Source organism: Haliotis rufescens, unplaced genomic scaffold (genome assembly GCF_023055435.1).
Source record: "Haliotis rufescens isolate VD_foot unplaced genomic scaffold, xgHalRufe1.0.p SCAF_16, whole genome shotgun sequence".
In the NCBI taxonomy this organism is placed as follows: Eukaryota; Metazoa; Mollusca; class Gastropoda; order Lepetellida; family Haliotidae; genus Haliotis; species Haliotis rufescens.
In genome coordinates, this window is record NW_025963846.1 from 5,866,887 (window position 1) to 5,894,558 (window position 27,672).

General features: G+C 38.9%; 1 protein-coding gene across 2 annotated transcripts; it reads right to left on the reverse strand.

The window, feature by feature from the left end:
* Window positions 1–6,707: 6,707 nt before the first annotated feature.
* LOC124128368 lies at window positions 6,708–25,954 on the reverse strand. Of its 2 annotated transcripts, XM_048396819.1 has the most exons (8): window positions 25,724–25,954; window positions 16,060–16,838; window positions 14,624–14,713; window positions 12,989–13,101; window positions 12,142–12,439; window positions 10,587–10,673; window positions 9,768–9,868; window positions 6,708–9,223 (listed from the first exon to the last, which is right to left on the reverse strand). In XM_048396819.1, exons 3-8 carry the CDS (start codon window positions 14,670–14,672, stop codon window positions 9,026–9,028), a joined length of 846 nt encoding a protein of 281 aa, XP_048252776.1. In that variant the 5' UTR covers window positions 14,673–14,713; window positions 16,060–16,838; window positions 25,724–25,954; the 3' UTR covers window positions 6,708–9,025. The 2 variants fall into 2 exon arrangements, with proteins under 2 accessions (XP_048252776.1, XP_046347730.1); XM_046491774.2 differs by lacking the exon at window positions 16,060–16,838 and having other exon boundaries at window positions 6,709–9,223.
* Between the last annotated feature and the right edge of the window lie 1,718 nt (window positions 25,955–27,672).

Here is a 27,672-nt window from a genome sequence, read left to right on the forward strand (position 1 = left end):
ACATTTCTAAAACGTTAATAAAATGTTTTGACGAAAATGTTTTTAAACAACTACAATGAAACCTAAACTAAAAATGTTGTGAAAATGTTATGTGTTAGGTGGGTTCCATCTGAACATACTGGGGTAGTAACAATTTCCGTCTGAACACACTGTGGTGCTACAAATGTCATTCTCAACATTTTGGGAAAGTAATTTCATACTTTCTGTCTGAACATCCCGGACAAGTAATTAAATACTTCCCCCTGAACATATTGGGGGAGAAGTTTTACACGTTGCGTATGAACATATTGGGCAGTAATATGTTCTATCCGAACATATTTGGGGAGTAATACGTTTCATCTTAACATATTCTTAAAGTAATTCTTTCTATCTTAACATACTGGGGGAGTCATACTTGCCGTGTGAACGTAATTGGGTGTAATACTTTCCATCTTAACATGTTACTAAAGTAAAACTTTCCGTCAGAACATACTGGGTTGGTAATACTTTCCGTCAGAACACGCTGGGGGAGGAATACTAACATTTCAAAGCATAATCCGCTTGGAGTCCCTCATCGGTACACAGTAACACCGTCCTTTTTTTGTCCAGACGCAATTCTCAATGCCTCTCGTTCCCGATTCCAAATTGCAAACATTTGCGTCAAGATGTCTCACGGTTTTGTGCCAAACATTACGATGCAATGGAGAAGAAATAAACCTTGCAGCCATGGACCATGTTTATTTGGTTGTCAAGTAGAACATGTTATAACATAAGGACTGGTTCACGTTTGGATAAGCTATTTGTGGTGGCTCATTTACCGACCTACAATGAATAGAGCACAGCGCGATCGTGAAGGTGGGGATGAAGGTGGGACACGAGTGACTCAATTCAACTAAGTTGTACCAGATTTCTATGATTGTTAGTTCGAATCCCAGACACCCATGATTATATTTCCTGGTTTGTCTTCCTGGTGGACATCGACGACCTCAATCATTTCGGGCTTTCCTGCCGCACCCAACTAAAACCCTGTCATATCGTAGTGTCCACTCAGGCACTCACTGTAGAATCAATTATTCCTGTGCATTTGTAGTCGACTGTAGTCGACTCCTTCCTTAACGATCCAACATTTGAGTTTATACGTTAATGTCATGTAAATTTAAGTTCAGTATTTTGTAGAACGTGTTTTGTGCCCGTGTCATCTTGTAAACTGCAACCATATATGCATACACGTTTATGAAGGATCATTATCTTGACCACTGTTATGTATGTGTGTATAATTCAACATATACAGTCATTTGATTTAGATTGACTTACCTTTCTAACATACACTCAAAGGCTCAGTTACATCGTACCTCTTGTAATATCATAAAAAGGCTATATAACTAATCATAACTTACTTGATTCACTTATATTCGTGACAAGTGTACCTTCCTGCGCCGCGTCTTTAACGATCAAGTATTGATATACCGTCTGGTTTTTGTTTGACGCTCCACTCGGCAATATTGACACACACCAAGACAAGAGTTTGTTCACTGCTCAAAAGGCCAAGAGTACAATGTAACGTTCAAACACGTTTTATTAACGTATGTTATCTTATGTGATCGCATGTGATTTCAAAGTGCGGCATTCGACTCCTGCTCAAAGTTAATTGATCAAGGTTATAACATTCAAGGCCATTTTAAAGGCAAACATGTGGAGAATAGTTCCAAATTGTATCATCACTATTTGATAGTGATTCATAAACACAATGTCATGTTTATGACATAGTCGGAATCGTACCTGAACTTTTATGAGTGTGGAAATGATTTGTGTCGCTTTTATGTAAATGTAACAGTGATAAAAGTTCTATATTTTATTCAACTTTTGTGAAATTCGCCTTCAATTCATAAGTTGTCAGTTAACCATTTAAGACCTGTTGGTACATACTAGCGATAAGAAATTGTACAACAACATCTGGCACTTCAGATTTACGCCGCCACAATCAGGTCGGTGGGCTGAGACTTTAATTACATGTTGAATAACAACTGGTAGTGATCAGCGCGGTCGGCACTTACCAGTGTACCGTTATCACCTATTTAGCGGCAACTGACAAAACTAGAAAATTGAAAACGCGAAACCAAACACGAGCTGAGTGATTCTATCGGCATTTATAATCTTCTATTACTCAACCTTCCAAACTGACCGTCTGCTTTGGCTATTAACAGACCAAACCCATCATACAAAATTGTATAACACGTCCAGTCTTTATTAGTCCGAAGTCTCAAACTGGACATGCACGTGTAGACTTGCCTTCAGATTAACAAAGGAGGTCTCAGGTATAAATATAGGGGGAAATCGACTGTTAGTCATTCCTGCTTTGCCTGAGAACCTCTCTCTGTTTGTCTTTGAAGGTAAGTCTCTTTTACTTGTTACTTTGCCATTTAGGTTGAACTTTGCTTAAAATTGTCTTCTAAAATTGTCTTTAATTTTGTATGAATATCTTGCTTGAACAATGAACTTATACTCTATGTATTCGAAATGACGTTCGAATCTAAGCTGCATATTATTCAAGTTTTACTGACACAAATTAACTACAGTAATTTATATGCGTGCGTCTCATGTAGATATATTACTATTCCACATCGTATCCCACATGTTTATCTATCGGGTTAAAACTACTAGGCAAATGATTATTAATCACAGGTGTCGTGGATGCTTCATAATTATCATGTTTCAATGTGAATAGCATGCATTTCAATAATGTATGAATTATTTGTCCGTGAATCGGTAGGACCAGTATTCATATGTGTGTCGTGTTATTTACCTTATTCAGAGACCATATAATAGATTTTATATGGTCTCTGCCTTATTGTATGCTGTATCGTTAGTAGAGTGATTTTATAATGCAACAACGTTAAATGCGTCAATATGCATTAACATGATCCAGTTACTCGATATAATTTACGTTATGTATATTTGTTTGCGTTCTTATGCCTGATAAATACGGTTCTAGAATATAACTTATATCCGATGTTCATGCATCAAATATATTTTTTATATACAAAACCAGATCAGTGCAAGTACAGCAAAGTATATTATTCTTATCTGTAGCCCAAAATATATTTCTTATTAGGTAACTACTTTGTGAGGGCATAGCACTAGACCACAATACTCCAACGTAACTTTTGTTCTAGATAAATGCACGCAATTTAATCAATGCCTGATAAATTTATGTTTTCCAATTTATGCATATTATTTCCATTCGGTAAGATGAATCGACGTTGTATAGAATATCTCAGATACTATACTTTTAGCACAATTTGGACGCTACAGATAATGTTGTAGCTTTATGTTTTGAATAGTTATAATGAAACAGACTTTCCTACAGCAGTGTTTATATCTATTTCTAAATTACAGTTCACAAGCAATTTCTATGTTTGGCGAAATCTCCAATAAGGTTCATAAACATTCACAATAGAATATACGTTCACTAATAATCAGTTTTAATTCATATATATTTCAAGTTTCAAATACGGTATTCATTCATGTGTGATTTGTATAAGCTCGGCCCGCATAGCGCGGCATGCACAGGCGGCACCGCTCATTGTTACATAACGGCACACTCACCAGCGCTCGGCAGTGACGTCACGTACCGTATTTAATCATTTTGCGCAAAGCTGTTATCTGAATTTAGTATAGTGTATTCAGTCATTGAATGCGGATCCTAGTATTATTTACTGTATTAAATCTTGTATTCACTATTTAACTCTGAAGTGTACATCTGAACCAGCTATAGTTCATGACGTCACATGTACCGTATTTAACGCAGAACAAGTTATTAGACATGTCATTGTTCAAGAAAGGTGTTGTTATAATCTTTCATATGAATGCTTTTTGTAAACTTTGTTCAGATGTTATTTATGAGTACCTTAAATATATATCAAACATTATGAGTATGAGTATGAGTGAATTGATCATAATGTCTGCATTATATCAAATGTGCACTGCTATGATATAAATGAATATCCAATGAGTTGAGCTTACACTTTACACTTTGTTATTATTTCACAAATGGTATTTTAATTATAAATGTGTTACGTAATCTTATGCAATGTTATATTAGGCTGTAACTTCAATAGGTACTGAATTTAATGCATTGTTCTCAAAGTGAAATCTCATAACAAGCAATTGTTTATTAACTCGTGCCTATTATATAACAACGAATATCTTAACAGTTTTTGTATCACTGGTTAATTATTTGTCTGATTATGTCTTTGTGATTGATGATGAAGGAGATTGTCTGATTATGTCTATATGCTGATGATGATGAAAACATTTAATAAAATTCCTGCTTTGCCTGAGAACTTCTCTCTGTTTGTCTTTGAAGGTGTGTTGATCCCGTGGCTAATTCCCCGAAAGTCATTCTAGGTTTTGATCAGTTTTAGTGTAAAAGCTAACTCTGTTTCATAAACTTCAAGTATGTTTAAACAAGACACCAAAGTGCACATACAAATATTACTTTCTATTCACCTCGGGCAGGCATCCTTTCACTGCAGATATGTGATCGCCTCAACAACACGTACACAGTGCTCTGAGTGTGAACATGTGTAGCTGTTTATGATGGTACCCGCGAACACCTTGCGTCATCATTGTATGGTAGTGATTCATAAACACAAGCATATGATACGTGGTCGAAGTCGTACAGTCGACTCTGATTTGTCGTATTTATTTATTATAATATTCACTACGTGTTTAAGGAACACAACAACTGATCTTATGACATCTATTTCTTGGGAATATATCAAATGAACAATTGCGAGTGGATTACTGACAGTAAAGGTCTGATTGTAATGGTCTGTAAATAATCGAGTCTGGACCAGACCATCGAGTAGCAGACTTTTGCATTACCCAGATTTATTCCTGGCAGCAAACCCGGGTACTCACCCAAGGTCAGTCAACAGATGAGGTACCAAATTGGGAGTCCGACAACTTGGGATGCAAGCGTGACATTTCGTCCGCATAACTGCCATGTGTTTTCTGAATCTTGTTAATCACATTAGTGTCAAAAGGGACAGAAAGTTCAATAATATAAATGATTGCTTGGGATTAATAAAAAGGACAAGAACAGGTTTGTTGGCCTGGATAGGTCTTAGACTGTATACGTGCCTATTCCAAAGAATTTTGTATTCATCATTCTTTCCATGACGCTGTCCGCATATTCTGGGTCGTACCATGGATGGACCTCTGTGTCAAAACCACAAGCATGGCGAAGACTGGAATAACATGATTGAGCCAGTCCATCATGTCGCTTAAAATACTGTGTTTGTGCCAAAGCTGAGCATCCACTGACAATGTGTTGGGCAGCCTCATTAAATTAATTGCATAATCTACACTTCATATTTACATTTTAATGCGAGATTACACATTGACACAACTTAACAATTATAACATTTCATGACGTATGTATGCAGAAGTAACGGTGTGATGTTTAAGGTGACGTTCACATTTGTATCGATCCGAAGCTGAAAACGACCAGAACTGGGATAAACACCATAGAGAAGTATACGTGTCGCATGCAACTGTGTATATATATAATGAGAACAAAATCACCTGCACTTCTTGTGTTTTTTTCATTTTAACCCCGTTTTGCAAAGTGCGCAAATGGCACTGCTTGTGACTCAATGTCAACCATAATAGCTAAATATAGTAGAGTATAGCATAAAAAGTGGTAACGCGGAACTAAAACGGAATATAATTTCTTCTTTTTATTCAGATCACTAATGAATAAGTGCAAATTCGTATAAAAATTGTCGTATTGCACACCCGATACATACTACATCTGTAGACCACAGAGCGCACACTTTATAATCCTACCCCTGCAGACTACAGAGGGCACACTTTATACATCCTACCCCTGCAGACTACAGAGGGCACACTTTATACATCCTACCCCTGCAGACTACAGAGGGCACACTTTATACATCCTACCCCTGCAGACTACTGAGGGTACACTTTATACATCCTCCCCCTGCAGACTACAGAGGGCACACTTTATACATCCTACCCCTGCAGACTACAGAGGGCACACTTAATACATCCTACCCCTGCAGACTACAGAGGGCACACTTTATACATCCTACCCCTGCAGACTACTGAGAGTACACTTCATACATCCTCCCCCTGCAGACTACAGAGGGCACACTTTATACATCCTACCCTTGCAGACTACAGAGGGCACACTTTTGAATCCTACCCCTGCAGACTACAGAGGGCACACTTTATACATCCTACCCCTGCAGACTACAGAGGGTACACTTTATACATCCTCCCCCTGCAGACTACAGAGGGCACACTTTATACATCCTACCCCTGCAGACTACAGAGGGCACACTTAATACATCCTACCCCTGCAGACTACAGAGGGCACACTTTATACATCCTACCCCTGCAGACTACTGAGAGTACACTTCATACATCCTCCCCCTGCAGACTACAGAGGGCACACTTTATACATCCTACCCTTGCAGACTACAGAGGGCACACTTTATACATCCTACCCCGGCAGGCTACAGAGGGCACACTTTATACATCCTACCCCTGCAGACTACAGAGGGTACACTTTATACATCCTCCCCCTGCAGACTACAGAGGGCACACTTTATACATCCTACCCCTGCAGACTACAGAGGGCACACTTTATACATCCTACCCCTGCAGACTACAGAGGGCACACTCTATACATCCTACCCCTGCAGACTACTGAGTGTACACTTTAAACATTCTACCCCTGCAGACTACAGAGGGCACACTTTATACATCCTACCCCTGCAGACTACTGAGAGTACACTTCATACATCCTCCCCCTGCAGACTACAGAGGGCACACTTTATACATCCTACCCTTGCAGACTACAGAGGGCACACTTTATACATCCTACCCCGGCAGGCTACAGAGGGCACACTTTATACATCCTACCCCTGCAGACTACAGAGGGTACACTTTATACATCCTCCCCCTGCAGACTACAGAGGGCACACTTTATACATCCTACCCCTGCAGACTACAGAGGGCACACTTTATACATCCTACCCCTGCAGACTACAGAGGGCACACTTTATACATCCTACCCCTGCAGACTACTGAGTGTACACTTTAAACATTCTACCCCTGCAGACTACAGAGGGCACACTCTATACATCCTGCCCTTGCAGACTACAGAGGGCACACTTTATACATCCTACCCCTGCAGACTAAAGAGTCTTCCCATACCTGCTGTTTACAAAGGGCACACTCTACACATCCTACACCTGCAGTCTAAAGAGGACACACCCAACTGATTCTACATCTGCAAACTTCAGTGGGCAAACTTTATTCACCCTTCACCTGCAGACTACAAAGCAAATCAGAGGCCACTCATCATAGCAGGGGGGGTCACTAGAGACCAATGAGCATAGCAGGGGTTTTAATGGCGACCAATGAGCATAGCACAGGTCTCATTGGAGACACTGAAAATAGCAGAGGCCTCACTGGAGACATTGAGAACAGAAGATACCTAGGTACATGTATAGGATAGTAATATATCATGTAAGGAGAGATCAGGTTGCTACAGGTATAGGATATTAATAATTCTTATATACTGATTGCTTTCACGAAGGACAGCACGTTGTATTTTTTAACATTGTGTTTTAAATATCCCGTTTAGACAGGTATTGTTGCCTTACATTTAGGGCTTTATGGACAAATAATTGTAACTTTTCAATAATTGACTTCTTTAGTGAAGACAATAGATTTACCAACGACTGTAAAGAACATTGTGCGATATACTTTGCGTAATACGAGGTACGGCAGGCATGGGTTGCTGAAGACCTATTCTACAAGTGTACCTCTTTAATTATTGTCTCGACATTTCAAGTTTTTTCTCGTTACTTCGATTTTTTTCTCGATAATTCCTCGTTGCTTCGGAGTTTGTTTCTCGTTACTTCGATTATTTTCTCGTAATTCCCAATAACTTCTCGTTATTTCAAGTTTATTTTAAACTCGAAATTTGAATTTATAACAAGAAAATTAAAATAATCGTAGTAAGGAGAAAAAAATCGTAATTTTGAGAAAATAGTTTAAATATCAAGAATTGTTTCCGAAATTTCGAGTTTTTTTAAACGATCGAATTCACGGGAAAAAAATCGAAATTTCGAGAAAGTAATCGGAGTAAGGAGACAAAACTCGAATTTAGACTTTTTGAAATAACCAGAAAAAACCCCACGAATTCAGCAAGAAAATACCCGTATCTACGCGTGTATGTGTGTGCGTGTGCGTGTGCGTGTGCGTGTGCGTGTGCGTGTGCATGTACATGTGCATGTGCATGTGCATGCGTGCGTGCGTATGTGTGTTTGTGCGTGTGTGTGTTGTATTGACAACTTGATGGGATTTATCGGTCAGCATATGAAGGTTTCTTGCTGTTTGGAACACGAAATGTTGCTGATTTCTATCAACCCAAACACGACAGAACATGGAAAGGTATAACATTATGAAGCCTGTATCAGCAGCTTTTATTTGATATGTAACATTGTTGACATTGAATAATTTAAAAAATTTGAAAATTTATATATTTTCTGTGAAAATGCTAGTTAATCGCCATAGATGTTTTTGGATTTTTTATATGATGTTGATGAGGATTTGTTTAACATGAATCAATCAGTTGCAATTTATGGTAGGTACATGTATATCGTTATATTGACTGGACTAACAAGTAAACGGATTCGGTGGGACATTTGTACGGATGTCTATGGAGCTTTGGAATCCAGAACAAAAGAGGAACGGACATGTTTTAGAGTCAAGTCAAAAGGTGATAGTCCTGATGCATGGTTTGGCAGATGTCGTCCTCGGTAAACCTACTGTTCATGTGTCATTATTTGATAAGTTCTGTGTTCAAACAATTGACGCTTTAATATCACATTATCGTTCATAGCAAATAGGTACATCACTACCTTCAAACAGTACATTGACACAGTTGCACATATACATGTACATGCACATATTTCACCGGTGGCACACCTAGTTGGCCCTGCAATTAGCACCTGTGCATGAAGACAGACATCTCACTGTCGTTGACGATGATGTCTGTAGTCCGAGGACCCGCCGCCGCAGCTGCTGCACCAATACCACGAGAGCCAACCACAATAAGATCGGCACCTCGTGTATTGGCAACTTCCAGGATAGCGTTTCCAGGAGCTTTGTCAGTCTCGTCGAGGAAAACCTCACCAGGTACCTGTTACAACACCAGGAAAGGACATCACAGATAACATCACAGAAAGACGATGTCCGTTTGACGTTGTTAAAGGACAAGGTGAAAGAGTCATGTCTCAATTTTAATGACTGTAGTTGTGGTTATAGTGAAGATGTTAGTGGAAGGACATAGAAGTTTTTAGTGTATAGAGGTACGGTCAGTTCATGAAATGACAGCTGAACTAACTAAAATACTGTTGAACCCAACTTACTTTTATCACATTCTCTACCTGGGTTGTCACTGTCGCAACGGCAAGGAGTTACCTTCTGGTAGTCTTTAATGAAACAGCTGCTTACCTTCAGAGTTTCAGAAACTGACTCTAACATTAAGACCATTTTTGTGTGCTGTTTCTTTATCATTTTTATCAATTTAATTTGTCAAATCACAAGTGCTTGTATTTGTCAAATACATTTCTTATTCTATTCTCTTCACCTGGTCATATACAAATAAGCATACACGAACAGTTGCCATACACCTCGCACAATCCACCATTGCAGCTACATATAAATAATCAAAAGTGCTATACCTTAAGCTCATCTTTGATGAATTCCTCAAGAAGATCGCCATCATCCCTATATAGTTTAGCCATTTCCTTTCCAATATCCTCTGCCTGTGTTATAGCTGGATCTTTAAGACGGAATAGACGGATGATTAAATATAACAGTGGATGGACACTATATCGTCAACAATAATGTCAGTATTATATTATGAGTTGATAGTATTACAGTGTTAACATATAAGTTAAGGGCAAATAAAAATGACAAAACCATGTCCACATGTTCACTTAATAGCTTTGCTTAAAGCAGAGTCCAGTGTATGGTCTCGGCTACATAATGAGCATGTGTCTGTGAATCACTATCAAATAGTGACGATACCAGGAGGTGTTCACGGAAAGGTGAGCGTAACCTCTCCCACCGGTGGCACCCATGCAAAGATGCAAAGTCAATTGTTTATCTGAAAACAAAACCCACGGGAACGTATGGTACAATCTATTATAAGCAATTGCATCGGACATCATTTTGGTCACTGGTGCGTTTTTTGGAAAAGTCAACTTTAAAATGTTTTGAAAGCTTTACTGAGGCCTTGCATTTTGTAACCTTGATCAAACAACTAATGGACAGGAGTTGTATAATGCTCCTTGAAATAGTCGTGGAAAGAGCATGCACGTTTTGTACCTCAAAATTATATTGACATGTAGACACCAAAGGCTGCAGCTGTTGGAATATTGCTCGGTTTATTTAAGTATCAAAATGCTTCAAAACATACACATCAGTCAATAGAACTGTCCTTGTGTTTATCCACCTGTGACAGTTTTAATATGGAACAAGCAGGTGGATATACCTACGGGAGCTAGCAGAGTCTTTTGTTCTGGACACAGGAATGTAGACCACGAGGAGGTAGTCGCCGTCACGGTACATGTGCTCCTTGAAATCTGCAATAACACAGATATAATCATCATCACGATAATGTGCTCCTTGTCATCTGCAATAACACAGATATAATCATCATCACGATAATGTGCTCCTTGTCATCTGCAATAACACAGACATAATCATCATCACGATAATGTGCTCCTTGTCATCTGCAATGGCACAGATATAATCATCATCAAGATAATGTGCTCCTTGTCATCTGCAATAACACAGATATAATCATCATCACGATAATGTGCTCCTTGTCATCTGCAATGGCACAGATATAATCATCATCACGATAATGTGTTCCTTGTCATCTGCAATAACACAGACATAATCATCATTACTGTACACCTGTTCCTTGTCATCTGCAATAACACAGATATAATCATCATCACGATAATGTGCTCCTTGTCATCTGCAATAACACAGATATAGTCATCATCACGATAATGTGCTCCTTGTCATCTGCAATAACACAGACATAATCATCATCACTGTACACGTGTTCCTTGTCATCTGCAATAACACAGACATAATCATCATCACGATAATGTGCTCCTTGTCATCTGCAATACCACAGATATATTCATCATCATGATAATGTGCTCCTTGTCATCTGCAATGGCACAGATAGAATCATCATCACGATAATGTGTTCCTTGTCATCTGCAATAACACAGACATAATCATCATCACTGTACACGTGTTCCTTGTCATCTGCAATAACACAGACATAATCATCATCACGATAATGTACATGTGCTCCTTGTCATCTGCAATAACACAGACATAATCATCATCACTGTACACGTGTTCCTTGCCATCTGCAATAATTGAGATAAAGTGATCATTGCAATATATGTGTTCTTTGTCATCCACAATTATTGAGATAAAGTGATCATCGCGATACATGTGTTCCTTGTCATCTGCAATTATTGAGATAAAGTGATCATCACGGTACGCGTGTTTTTTGTCAGCTGCAATCAATGAGATAAAATTAGCATCACGATACATGTGCTTCCTTTGTTGTAATCTGCAATCCTCATCACGGCACATGTGTTGCTTGTAATATGCAATCTTAAGAGTTAAAATCATCGTCGCGGTATATGTGCTACTTGTTATCTGAAATCAGTGAGATAAAACTATCATCATGGAACACATGTTGCCTGTAATATAAAGTTTAAAGAGATAAATTCGCTATGATGAACTCCATGTAATCTGAAATTACAAGAGATGTTTCCTCATAGAGGTACATGTAGTGCTTGTAATCTGCAAACGTAAGAAAACAAGTTTCCGTCACGTACATGAGTTATTTTTCATCGTAAGAGATAATTCCGTTGTTGACCATTTACATACCATTTCGTGTTTATCATTCAGAGATACAACATATTTTAAAGTAACCAACATTTACACAGTCATAAGGAAAAGTCATCATCACAGTGCATCGCCTGGGCGATTGCAGGTTGTGTTTTAAGGACTTACATTTAAGCGCCTCAGTGGCATGCAGCTCCCCATCGGATCCAGCCACAACAAGTCGCTTCACGTCCCGTCCTCTGATCTTTCTTGAAGCTGTTTGGGCCTTCTTATGTTTACACACCAACACTGGTACATTAACGTTACGAATGACATATCCTTTCGTGCTTCCTGTCGACTTCCGGAGGTTGCTGCCTAGGCGTCTGGCGCCCAGTACAATGAGGTCAACCCTTTCATTCTTAGTTGTGTCCACTATGACCTCCCCTGCAGGGACACCGACCACACCAATCTGAACACTACCATTCAGCTGAAATGAAAACCATTCTATAGAATACAACCCTGACTGTGGTTTCTTCATCATAGTCCTAAATGCAGGACGACTGGTGTGAAGAATGGGCCATCCCTTGATGAGAAAGGCATCATTACATTTCTTGATGCGCGCCAACATCTTCCCTTTATGTAAAACCAGCAAGAGTAGTTGCCGCCAGTACAAGTGCCAGTGGTCTTCGTTATATTATGCACCAACCATGCAGGAGTGGCAGATGGACAATACCTGGATCGGCTAAAGTATGATAGCAAACTCAAGGGGCACACACATTGTTCAACCAAGCCCTGGCCATTCTTGCTCCAATCAAGTAAACAGGACTCTGATGTTGCGAAGGAATTAAGTACAATTTGATTATAAAATAATCATATAAAAGAAAGTGTTTTGTGCGTTTTGTATTTCGTTTACTGTATCCCACACGCCATGGGTAATATCTTAATATTATTTGAAAAACACATGTTTTGATCTTATACAGAGCAATGTTCAGTTTGTGTGCCAAAAATGAAAAACGCAAAAGACTTCTGTGCTTACCTTGTTTTCTTTTATTTTTTTCTCTATAATTTTTGCGTCATTTTGAAACCGTGCAGCCTCTTCATGTGCCAGCTTCCCCAAATGTATGGCCAGGTCGCCTTTCCGCACCAATACTGCAATATGAATTCATAACCCACATAAGCCCTGGTTGTAAGGATAGGTAGATATACACGCCTAACAACACAGAAACGCATTATCATTAGTAACAGAAGTTTATTGCACATCTGACATATTGCAAATGTGAACACGTGTCTAATATGAAGACATTACGCGGAATATGACAATGTAAAGGTCATGCGAATACAATATACCATGTGTCCCCCATAAACGGTAAGTACGGCCTGACACTTCCTGACCTACCCACGGACGAAATGACAGTATGGGATATACGTTGGAGGATTTTAGCTCACCCTGCCTACATGAGCAAGCTGTTGCTTGTTTGTTTTGTTCAGGCTGATCTTAGCATGGTCAAACTGAAATATCATACAGCTGTAGGAATTCATCACAACAGTGTTGGGGGGTTTCCTTGCATGTGTAATAGGTTTGTTCTAACAGTGTCGGAGATCGCCGCCCACAGTATTACGCTGCCTGCACCAAATATGATTACCTCCAGTAAGCAGTTGGTGGCAAAACTTTCATGACGACGTTGGTTCTAACAACAGCTCAAAAGTTATACTCGTCGCTGAAAGAACCAGTTATCTATATCTGATTAGGTTTTACTCTTCGTGACTACATCACTGACACTCGAAGTTGGTAGTGGACGAGGGCGGTTCCACACTGTCTGCTTAGATATGCTTCCTGGAATTGCTGCTGTTGTAGATGATGCTGTTGTACACCTCTTCCGCAAATGATGTTGTGGTATGAAACGGTCTTTGACAGACACTGTAATACAGTCCTGACCTTGGTCGGGTAAATGACGTTCCGACCCGTGAAGATCCGGGTTGGAATAGGTCTTCAGCTACCCATGCTTCTCGAAAAAGGTGATTATGCTTGTCGTAAGAGGCGAGGAAAGAGGTCGGATGGTAAGGCTTGCTGACTTTGTTGATGCATTTCATCGTTTCCCAATTATGTAGATCGATGCTCATGATGTCAATCACTGGATTGTCTAGTCCAGACTCGATTATTTACACACCGCCGTCATATAGCTGGCATATTGCTGAGTGCGTCTTTAAACAACAAACAAAAATGACGTTCCATGTATGGTACCGATACCAGTCTAGAGGACATATTGAAAATCCTTGTTACAGCCGATAAGGATTACCCCGCTTCCAAACTATCCGACGTTGTGCTTCAGTTAATCTTGGCATGACTTCGCAGATGAACAATTGCTAACAGACAACGTATAGTCAACGGAGAGAATGGACTTGCATCAATCCTGTGGTTGTCACATGGTGTTTTCTGTATTGCCACGTTTGGGTGGCATTGTCCTCATTAATTGGCGTGAGAGAAGCGGTGAGGTAAAAATAAGATTGTGAGCGAGGATGAGGATCGAGGTAAGTAGAATAAACAGAATGAGGGTAAGGGTTAGAATGGGGGTGAGATGAGGTGAGATTAGGTTGAGGTGAGGATGATGGTTGGATTGATCTTTTAATCGGTTGCCCACATAGATGAATTTTAACTGTATAAGTCACATACCGTCCATCTCTCTTTTCTTCTCGTCGATCATTTTTGGACAGAACAGCATTATGACGACATCCCACGGCTTGTGAACGTGTTTACAGTAGTCTGTGTGAAAAAAAGTCATTATAATATTTATATTATTTACATAAATAAATAGAAAATACTACACTTCTGGCATAATATTTACGAAACGAGTGAGGCTTTTAGTTTTTAGATAATTCACAAAAAATTCTATTATTATGATATTGCATGTCTTACCCACGTGAAAGTGAGGATGAAGTTATGGGTGGGGTTGGGGGTTGGGTAATGGTGAGTTTGGGGTGAGGGTGAAAGTGACGGCGAGGGCGAGGGAGTGAGAGTGAGGGCGTGGGTGAGAGTTGGGGGAAAGGTGAGTGCGAGGGTGAGGGTTGGGGGTGAGAGTGAGGGTGAGAGCGAGAGCGAGAGTGAGAGTGAGGGCGGGGGCGAGGGCGAGGGCGAGGGCGAGGGTGAGAGTTAGAGATAATTGTGAATGCGAGGATGAGGGTGAGAGTGAAAGTGACATTCGTCACCACTCGCCTCTTTCCGTAAACTGCAAGAAAACTCGTCTCCCTATCGATGAATGTTATGTGCGAAAATACGTCAAACCAATCAGAATGCGCGTATGCTTTCAAGTTCTTCGTCAAAGAATCCCTCAGAAATATTTTTTGATTTTACATATGTCTTGCATCTAAAAATATAGTTATATTACCTAAGGCACAGTTAAATATGTTCAATCATGCTGTATAATTCCGAATGTCCAGATGTGCTTAAAATAGCATCTGAAATATATATAATATATGGGGAAATATATGTGAACCATAACGCGACGAGTTGACAATTGTTTTAGGTATGCCCGTTTGCGCCAAGACGGAACCCGGTCGCAAAAATGGCCATGAGAGGGGCACGAGTCGCTATTCGGCTTGTCCCGGAATAACACGAGTTGGTCACGAATGTGAGAGTGAGAGTGGGGGAATTAAAGGATGAGAGCGAGGTTGGGTTGGGTGAGAGTGAGAGTGGGGGTAAAGATGAGAACGAGGGTGGGTGAGAGTCAGGGTGAGAAAAAGAGTGTGTGTGTGTGGGTGAGGATGGGCGAGAGTGACGTGGACTGAGGGTGTGCATGGGGGTAAGGATTAGGGTGAGGAGGAGTTGGCGTTGATGTGAAGTGGGGATGAGGGTGACGGTGGGATGAGGATGATCGTAGGGTAAAGATTAGGGTGAGGGTGAGGTGGCGGTGATGTGAGGGTACATGATGGTAGGTGTTAGAATGAGGGAAGGGTGGGAGGCAAGGATGAGGTCTGAGGGTGAAGGTGGAGATGAGAGCGGGGATGACAATGAAGGTGAAAATGAGGGTGAGGGTGAGGATTTCTGGGTGAGTACAACTTTCCGTCTGAATATACTGGGGTAGTAATTATAATACTTCCATTTGAACGTACCCTGAGAGTATTACTTTCCTTCTTGACATACTGTGCGAGAGATACTTTCCTTCTGAACATACCGAGAGAGTGACGTACTGTCCCGGAGCTAAACTCCAGTGGTCGGGGTGTAATTTAACAAGAACAAAGTTATAATGAAAACGTGGTAATATGTTCACAGGTCTATTATTAACAGTTAATTGTACCAATGGATGACAATAAGAGGGATCAAATAAATCCATCCTGCACTGACAAAGATCACAGATTAATCAAATCAGCGCAAATACACAAGCGGTTTAGCTAAGCAACTGTATTAATATAATGAGAGTAGTTAGTAACACTCTAATGAGTAAATGATCTCGGCTGGTTTGAATAACAAGAAATAAACACAGAGGGCTCATCCCTAAAATAAGTCACTTGGACAATAAAATAGACGAGAACGTCTGAATAGCAAACTAGTCTAATAGACTAAAGATTCAGTAACTTTGACTGAGCAAGGAAAAACTAAAAATCCACAAAAATGGAAGGTTGGTTATCCACGGATTACTAGAAACCCTAGTTACTGAGGTTAGCTCAATTCAACCAGAGTCAGTACCAGATCAAAAGTGCCGGTATTCACTTACTAACGAAATCTGAGTTTCGCGTGACCACTTACTAGCAAGACAACCGTAAACGATCTAACGAAGCCTGGTGGTAGCGATGATGATGATGATGATGATGATGATGATGATGATGATGATGATGATGATGGAGATTTAACGAGCGCTTCCGGTCGTTTCGATTTCGCACTCGGGGCATACCTAGGAATAAAAAGTAGCTGACGGAATTGATGTGAAAGTATGATTTGGGGTTGCTTTTGTTTGTTTTTGTGGGTAGGGCATTTAGATTCAAGCGTTTAATTTGGTTTTGATTAGATAATTGTCAAGGAGGTAATAGTTGGAGAAATTATTGAGGAGTTGCTGCATTGTGGTAAAACGTGTGCCTATTTCACTTAGGAGATGTTTGGGTGTATGTTGTAGTGTTTACATTGTAAAACGAGGTGGTTAATGTCCTCCACAATAGGACAGTGGAGGCAGTGGCCTGTACGATGCTTTTTAATTTGGGGCCTATGGCTGTTTAGGTTTGTGTGACCAGTGTGCAGTCTAGTTATAGCCCTGGCCGTTGGTTTGATTTAGTGGAATGTTGAGACTTTGTGTTAAGGTATTTTTACTATAACACGTCCCATTTTAATTCTGGAAACCCAAAAGTCCAGAAACTCTACGCTCTTTGCCCAGTCTCGGTTAAAGGTATTTACAAAATTAAACATGCCGTTTTCATCGGAACATACCAAGGAAGAAAAAATGAAAAAAAAATTGTTTAAAAACTCAATATATTTAGACTATGTCGCCCATGGGCGAAGTCTGGCCCATGGGCGAGAATATGTTCCTTTACTTAAAACTCATGTTTTTGTTTTGCAAATACATTTAATGTATTCATTCAAGTATCATGACACAATATTTAATTCATTTTAACTTAATTCAACGATTTTATAGCGATATTGAAATATTTCGCCCATGGGCGAGAAAAAGGTTTGGCCCATGGGCGAGAATATGTTCCTTTACTTAAAACTCATGATTTTGTTTCGCAAATACATTAAATGTATTTATTGAAGTATCATGACACAAAATTTAAACTCATTTTAACTTAATTCAACGATTTTATAGCGATATTGAAATATTTCGCCCAATGGCGAGAAAAAGGTTTGGCCCATGGGTAGGTCCATGGGCAGGCCCATGGGCGAGAATATGTTCCTTTACTTAAAACTCATGTTTTTGTTTCGCGAATACATTAAATGTATTTATTTAAGTATCATGACACAAAATTAAACTCATTTTAACTTAATTCAACGATTTTATAGCGATATTGAAATATTTCGCCCATGGGCGAGAAAAAGGTTTGGCCCATGGGCGAGAATATTTTCCTTTACTTAAAACTTATGTTTTTGTTTCGCAAATACATGCAGGTGTTCTTACTATTTTCAAGGCACATAATGTAACTCAATTTTACTCAATTCAGCTATTTTACAGATTTATTGAAATATTTCGCCCATGGGCGAGAAAAGGTTTTGCCTTCGAAATCCTTGATTATTATATCATGCCAGAGTTCTGAAATTCAGTGACAATGCTGTTGAACAGTAGAATCTGATTGACGTATTGTGCAGAACCTGTTTGACACTATGGGTTCCAGGACCACTTACACTCTGAGCTGAAAAATGTTGGTCCTAACCGCACCCAACATCTTTAATGAACCCGGCCTTATCTCTCAAAACGTTTCGGCAGTTTATCATACGAATTCATGTGCGTTTACAACATTAAATTTTAGTTAGTTTCTATTTCATTTCCCATTTTATGACCCGTTGATACATCCCACTGTGCAATTACGTGACAGGTACGCGTGCGCGTATTTTAATGGAAAGAAACTATTCGTCTTTTATTGCATAACGTTTGGCTGAATATCTTACATTCTAACGAAATCTCGAAATAATTATTTAATTACAAGCAGTGTCGAACTGACCAGTAGGAATTATGTTTCAATGCGATTGAGGAAAACGTGAGTGAATATTGTGACACTAAAGCAACTTTTAACTGCATTGTCACTTTTGGTATGAAAATGGTAATAGTTAAGAAAAACGTAACAGCCTTCTTATGATAATTCTCATATTCTCATTAGTACGTTGTGTCTAATTACAGTGTCGGCCTTATTTACAGGTGATTCTACAATACTTGTTGTCGGTCAATTACAATCTGCCACACCACGCGTGAATAAACAGTTATGCAGGTGTTGCTGTGGGCAAATACCTAGCCTGTACATGTATATTTTTGTGGATACATGTATTACATATTTTCGTTGATATGTGGATATATTAAGCACCAAGACACAAAAAGTTTATGAAAGATGAATTTGTGCCTTGATATATATATTCAACGCGAACGAAGCTTGTATTTTCTCCGCGATCCTGATGTGTATCATCGTTTAATTGGTCATTCATTAAAAGTATGTTGTGAGGCGATATCAAAGGAGCCGCTCAATATACACAGTGACGTCCGTTTCGCGTGAACTACCACCCTACCCTGTCAGTAAGAGTTATGTAATCGGTACACAAATATATTTGGAGCGATGTCAGTGTGGAAGGAGTTTGAATTACGTCCGCCAGTGGCCACAGAAAGTATAGTACCAATCAACAAGGCCAATGCCGTACTAATAACCTAGTGACTCGCGTAACAACGGCTGTCAATATGTCTGCTACATCTACCATACCATCATCCCTGTCACAACTGGCGTATTAACGGCTTATTCAAAATATTAATTGTAGAAATGTCGTTACCAGACTAACGTACGTCGTATTCAGTCCTCAACTGGATGTTACATTCCTTATATCAGTTAACAGCCCTGTTTGTGAAAATATTTACTAGACATAAGATTTAAAGACTAATAAAATCAATTGTAAGACCGCATAGACCATAAAACCGAATAAAATATGTCTTGGTATCATCTCTTGTGTATTAGATGATGGCAATGACCGGAAATGTTATAACGTTAGATTAAGAAGGAGAAACATTAAAGTGTTTTACAATACTTGGAAACATGAGCAATAAGATGTAGCAACATAAACATGCATGGAATAGGGAAAAAGGATGAAAACAAATTGTAAAGGATTTTAATACAAAATTATCGAACTAAATAACTTGCCTGAACAGAAGGGGTACCCAAACTTGTTTGACAGTTATTCGTGTGTTGTAGACTGTCGAATGGGACTCATGTGTGTACGTAGGGTATGCATATCTATTGCAAGTTTTAGTACTCATACACTTTCTCTTTTTGTGTTTTGTTTGTTTGTTAGTTGTATAACGCCACACTTAGCAATATTTCAGCTGTATGACGGCGGTCTGTAAATAATCGAGTCTGGACCAGACAATCCAGTGATTGACATCATGTGCATCGATCCACGCAATTGGGATACGATGACATGCATCAACCAAGTCAGCGAGCCTGACCACCCGATCCCGGTAGTCGCTTCTTACGACAAGCGCTGTCGCCCTTTTACGCCAAGAATGGTATGTTGAAGATCTTCACGGGTCTATTGAATGCAGGGATTTGTGTAAAGTCATTCAGACAGCATACAATGCCAACTAAAACATTATACTCAGTGTCTCCGCAAAGTAATATAGTACGGTACTTAGAGTACATGTGAGATTATACTCAGATTAGGGAGATGTTTTATCCATATAACGTGTTATTATTCTACCTAACAATGTATTTAATGAAATGAATGCAAAACAAACTCAACGGCTAAAAGGTTTCATTGAAAAAACTACCCCTAGTCTTGACTAATAAAACAATTGCAACCCGACACAGATTAAACGCAACTTACAAACACAATCATAATCTGGTTAGTCTGTATCACTCAACGAGGCCGCTTACTTTGCCCACAGTATGAAAGTATTGGGCAGTTCAGTAATTAGGAGCCAAAACCAGGCAGGTACGCTGGTCACACTTGACTGGTCTGACTGATGATTAGGTCGTCTGACAATTGTGAGTGAACCATAGCAAGAAGTATCTGCGAAACTATTTGCTCCTTTTATGGGACCGATTAGTTTTATGACCATGGGCCTCGTCACAAGCGTGGTGTTGGAAGACAAGTTATACATGTACATCCGATATGGTAACTGTTTTTCGCTATTCATATTCTAAATACATTCATAATACCACAACATTTTAGTACTCCTTGAAACTTTACAATCACTTCAATATGTACAATAGATTGAACGAGAACACTTGATATATTGCAGATTATTAAATCATTGTCTCTATTATCAGCCGCTACGTTTGTATCGTTTGCATTGTACAAAGAAATATTTTATCTGTCCTTTTGCAGATTTAGCCTCAGAATGTGCTCATTGGAATAAGGAACGAAAATAATTGCTTATCATGAGTATATATGATACAGTTAAAAGTTACTTGTACACTGTAGACGTATTCACTTTAAAGTCGCATACGACCTTCGCGAGCGAGTTGAATGATCCAGGTTAATTGGAACAAAGTCTAGAGAGGGTTATAAAGTTTTGTATTTGGTAATGTGTAGGTTTGTTAAATATAATTTTTTAAATTCCTTTTATTTCAATATGTAAAAACATAACTATGCGCTTAAAAACAGAGCTGACTTGATGGGAGATAGCCACCTCAGATTGTCTGTTGGACACGGTTTAACCTTACTGTGTCCTCACCCTGGTTGTTGTTACCGTTGTTATAAGGGATTAAGAGCTACGGCTCATTGCATTTTTGGTTACAGTCTGTATCACTAAAGTGGACATGTGCAGGTGAACTCTGTTCAATTAGTATATGAAATGCCCCAAAATGTGAACTCCAGATAATAATAACCTGAGGGTAAATCCACGTGCGTCTGCCTTTCCCCTCGTTCACCTTCGAAATCCTTGATTATTATATCATGCCAGAGTTCTGTAATTCAGTGGCAATGTTGCTGAACAGTAGAATCTGATGGACGTTTTGTGCAGAACCTGTTTGACACTATGGGTTCCAGGACCACTAACACTCTGAGCTGAAAAAGTTTGGTCCTAACCGCACCCATCATTAAGAAGTAATTAACAGTCCCATGCTGAGACCTTTCTCAAAATTCAGACCGGTGGCAGGCTGCCAACAAAGAGAAGAAAACATCGCAACCCCGACACGAGTGTGCTCAGTCAAACAATGAACTTACGACCGGCAGAAAACAACTCCAGTTGAGTATGCCGATGCTGTATCTCAGCCGTGTTGGCCTGAAAATTTACACATGCTAATTAAATCGAAAATCGTATAATTATTTTTAATAGAAACCGTATTTTAATTTGTTCTTGCACTGCATCATATCGTGTATTTCATCTGTATATGTGTAATGTGTATATGTATCAATGACTACACTTATACCGCATATTCTGCAACAGACTATAATTAATCACCTTATTATTGTCTCCATTTACCATGGGTGACTGCACTAATACCCTTTTAACAGTGGACACCGATATCAGTATACATGTAGGCTTTTTGTTCAAAAAGGAATATGCAGGAAATTATATGTAACAATTAACTGTGTACTAATTACATGTTTAAATGTCATCAGTTTTACGTTCTGAGATACAGTGATGTAAGCATCTTCTAAAATCTTCTAAAAATATAATAAAACACAAAACTCTCTGCCGTAATTTTTTGTGGAAATCATTCGATCAAGTAAAAAATGACTGCGTGACAAGACGAATCAACTATTTATACCCGATAAAAGAAACTGCCGTATTTTAGGAACAGTGCTATAACAAGACATTTGAAATTTCTAACAAGCAGATACATTAGAGACAGTGACTAGACTACAGGTACGTAATCCGTATCAATCAAAGGTGTAAAAAAACTGAAAATCATATCTGTCGGAGACCTACCAAATTACCAAGTTTTGTATAACTGAATTTGTATATGGAACCATGCGTACAGCATGACAATTACTTGCTATTCGTCAGTTTACAACACACATAACACGGTCAAACAATTTTAGGCACCGCTTTTGCGAGTGATGTAGTACAATAATGTTTTATTAAAATCTATTTCAATTTGTTTTCACCATTTTCCCTATTGACAGTCGTTGTTACGTGCGTCACTAGGTAATTAGTACGGATTGACCTTGTTTATTGTTTCTATACTTTGAGGATTTCTGTGACAACTGGCGGACGTAATTCAAACTCCTTCCGCACTGACACCGCATCAAATATATTTGTGTACCGATTACATAACTCTAATGGACAGGGTGGGGTGGTAGTTCACCGGACGACACTGTGTATATTGGGCGGCTCCTTTGATATCTCCTCCAAACATACGTTTATTGAATGACCCCATTAAACGATGATACACATCTCGATGAATATATCAAGGCACTAATTCATCTTTCATAAACATTTTTTTGTCTTTGTGCTTAATATATCCACATATCAACGAACATTTGTAAAACATGTATCCTAAAAAAAATAAACATTTTCAGGCTAGGTATTTGCCCACAGCAACACCTGCATAACTGTTTATTCACGCGTGGTGTGGTAGATCGTAATTGACCGAGAGCAGGTATTGTAGAATCACCTGTAAATAAGGCCGACACTGTCATTAGATACAACGTACTAATGAGAATGATCATAAGAAGGCTGTTGTTTTTTCTGAACTGTTACCATTTTCATACCAAAAGTGGCAATGCAGTTAAAAGTTGCTTTAGTGTCACAATATTCACTCACGTTTTCCTCAATCGCATTGAAACATAATTCCCACTGGTCAGTTCGAAACCGCATGTAATTAAATAATTATTTCGAGATTTCGTTAGAATGTAAGATATTCAGCCAAACGTTATGCAATAAAAGACGAATAGTTTTTTTCATTAAAATACGCGCACGCGTACCTGTATATTGCATACCTGGTGTCACGTAATTGCCCAGTGTGATGTATCAACGGGACATTAAATGGGAAATGAAATAGAAACTAACTATAATTTAAATGTTGTGGAAAATAACTCCAATGAATTGGAGTACACGCACATGAATTCGTATGATAAACTGTCAAAACGTTTTGAGAGGTAAGGCCGGGTTCATTAAAGATCGCTACAATATGTAAAACAGGTGAAATTTGTAGAACTAAAGGAAACATCCAACCAAATGCCCTTTTTAAATAGTAATGTAATGATATAATATAAAGTATATTTCACATGATACAATATACTTTGCAAACAGTTAGTTGATGCTTGAAAGGGACTGACGAAAACATGGGCGAAATATTTTAATAACGCCGTAAAATAGTTGAATTAAGTAAAAATTAGTTAAATTTTGTGTCATGATACTTGAATAAATACATTTAATGTATTTGCGAAACAAAAACATGAGTTTTGAGTAAAGGAACATATACTCGCCCATGGACCAAACCTTTTTCTCGCCCATGGGCGAAATATTTCAATATCGCTATAAAATCGTTGAATTAAGTTAAAATGAGTTAAATTTTGTGTCATGATACTTGAATGAATACATTTAATGTATTTGCGAAACAAAAACATGAGTTTTAAGTAAAGGAACATATTCTCGCCCATGGGCCAAACCTTTTTCTCGCCCATGGGCGAAATATTTCAATATCGCTATAAAATCGTTGAATTAAGTCAAAATGAGTTTAATTTTGTGTCATGATACTTCAATGAATACATTTAATGTATTTGCGAAACAAAATCATGAGTTTTAAGTAAAGGAACATATTCTCGCCCATGGGCCAAACCTTTTTCTCGCCCATGGGCGAAATATTTCAATATCGCTATAAAATCGTTGAATTAAGTTAAAATGAGTTAAAATGAGTTAAATTTTGTGTCATGATACTTGAATGAATACATTAAATGTATTTGCGAAACAAAAAACATGAGTTTTAAGTAAAGGAACATATTCTCGCCCATGGGCCTACCCATGGGCCAAACCTTTTTCTCGCCCATGGGCGAAATATTTCAATATCGCTATAAAATCGTTGAATTAAGTTAAAATGAGTTAAAATGAGTTAAATTTTGTGTCATGATACTTGAATGAATACATTAAATGTATTTGCGAAACAAAAAACATGAGTTTTAAGTAAAGGAACATATTCTCGCCCATGGGCCTGCCCATGGGCCTACCCATGGGCCAAACCTTTTTCTCGCCCATGGGCGAAATATTTCAATATCGCTATAAAATAGTTGAAATAAGTTACAATGAGGTAAATTTTGTGTCATGATACTTCAATAAATACATTTAATGTATTTGCGAAACAAAATCATGAGTTTTAAGTAAAGGAACATATTCTCGCCCATGGGCCAAACCTTTTTCTCGCCCATAGGCGAAATATTTCAATATCGCTATAAAATCGTTGAATTAAGTTAAAATGAATTAAATTTTGTGTCATGATACTTGAATGAATACATTAAATGTATTTGCGAAACAAAAACATGAGTTTTAAGTAAAGGAACATATTCTCGCCCATGGGCCTGCCCATGGGCCTACCCATGGGCCAGACTTCGCCCATTGGCAGGCCCATGGGCAGGCCCATGGGCGACATAGTCTAAATATTGAGTTTTTAAACAATTTTTTTTTCATTTTTTCTTCCTTGGTATGTTCCCATGAAAACGGCATGTTTAATTTTGTAAATACCTTTAACTGAGACTGGGCAAAGACCGTAGAGTTTCTGGACTTTTGGGTTTCCAGAATTAAAATGGGACGTGTTCTATTTGTTTGAGGTGTTTTGCTATCGCTGAGTTTTGGTATTCAGATGTCCATTTAGCCCCGAGTCTGCCCAGAATAAATGATTTGACTGACAAAAGTAAATACAAACTGGGGGGACCCCTGAAGATCCAGTGTAGAATAGGTCTTCAGCAACCCGTGCTTGCCGTAAAAGGCGACTATGCTTGTTGTAAGAGGCGACTAACGGGATCAGGTGGTCAGGCTCGCTGACCTGATACATGTCGGTGATCCCAATTGCGTGGATCGATGCTCATGATACTAAACACTGGATTGGCTGGTCCAGACTCGATTTTTTACAGACCTCCATCATATAGCTTGAATATTGCTGAATGCGGCGTTAAACAACTAACCATCCAACATTCTGGGGGAAGATTACTCACATTTCAAAGCATAATCCGCATGGAGTCCCCCATCGGTACACAGTAACACCGTCCGTTTCATTTCAGATGTCATTTTCAGTTTCTCCTGTTCGCGTTTCCAAATTGCAAACATTTATGTCAAGAGATCTCACAGGTTTCTGCCAGACAATAAGATGCAAAGCCGAATAAATATCCTTTGTAGCCAAGGACATTGTTTACTCGGTCGTCAAGAAATACGAGTACTTGCATTGTACTTGTTTATGACCTGTAAACGGATTTCTGTTCGCCGGGATATCTATTGTCGCCTGTTTACCGACCTACTTCTATAAAAGAGCTTCGCCTCCTTTCACAAAGTTATTTTTGATCAACGACTGTCGTGGGTCATTGTCAAACCATAACTTCCTGCTCTGCGTTGTAGATAATAAATAGTCTTCGCAGTGTTCGAAATACCTGCCTGCCCGACCGTCCGAGACGGGTTGATTTCAACTCGGGCTGCCAGATTTTCAAATCCCCCTGCCCAACGGTCGGGTTATATTTCATATGTGAAAATATTCTAAATATTTCCCGATGACAAGCATTAATTCACATGTAAAGATGAATGATAAAATGTAACCAAAAAGAAACCTCGTTAGCTTATCCTGAGAAACATATGATTATAGTGGGCAGGCAGGTTTTGGTCAGGGCTGGCAAGTATTTCAGCTAGCCAGTCCTGTGGTCTGGCTGAAATCTTTAGGAGTTTCATACCCTGGTCTTCGACATGGTCTCAAGTAGGTCTGAAGTTGGTCATATCAATGATATCAGATCCGTCTGCTGAACAGAAGTCACGTTTTGTGTTTAACGCCGCACTCCAGAAATATTCCAGTTATATGAGGGCGATCTGAAAATAATCTGCACCTGACAATCCAGTGATTGACATTATGAACAACGAACCACACAATTAAGAAAGAAATTATTGTTATTTTATGTGGAGGAAGCATTGAGTTCATACATCCACCCGCTTCATATCATCCAGACTTATTTGCAAAATCCATGTGAGCAATGCTTGTTTGTAAACATCATATAACCACGTTTATCACTAATGGTCGGTTTCTCGGCAGGATGAGGCCAACGATTAAAAGTGATACCCGTTGGGGTCATTTGCGGATAGAGGGGCAAATATCAAAGGTAAAGTAGGGAGTACTTTTAGTGTTTACAACCAGACATGGCGTTGCCCTTGTCATTCAGCAATCGCGTCAGAATTAACCATCGGGGATCTGGAGAAACTACTGGGATAATTGTTATCATTTTCAAAAGAATAGTCTAATATACTGAAATCAGCGTTAACTGGGACGCAGCTCAGGCATTTTACAAGGCAACTTTGGATATATAAAGTTTTTAATTTTAACAATGTTAGCGAGGACTCAAGGCAAGAAGTATCAGTTCCCAAATCTGTGCTTTTAGACCTCTGCGGCTTGGAACATTTTCCGCTAATTGTTGATTTGGCCGAAATATGTCCGAATTCTTGCCATGTTTCGTATGGCGTTGTGTGTACATCTGGTTGCACTTCGTAACGTTATGACAGGACAAGCAGAATCTAATCAAAGGGTTAGAGTAACATCCCTCTGATAAATGGCAGTTTCTTTAAAGGACAGACCGATGGAATGCCGCGAAAAGAACGTAGAAACAATTTGTGTAGGATGTCTGACTGACACATCAATTACCTTCTGACGCAATACTAGTATATATTAATACGCACATTCAAAGGAAAACTTGCAATGTGTTAGTAATGTTTGTTAGAGATGGGAAGATATTTTTCGAGCCCAGAATTGAAGAATGACATTATATGATGAAGCTGTTATCACGCTTATATATTAGGAATAAACACCATGTATTTAGATCACAAAGGCTCTCTAAATACAATGTTTATTCCTCATACTGGATATTTACCATTACCAAACACACTCGGGTGAAAGCCTTTATTTATTTGTAAA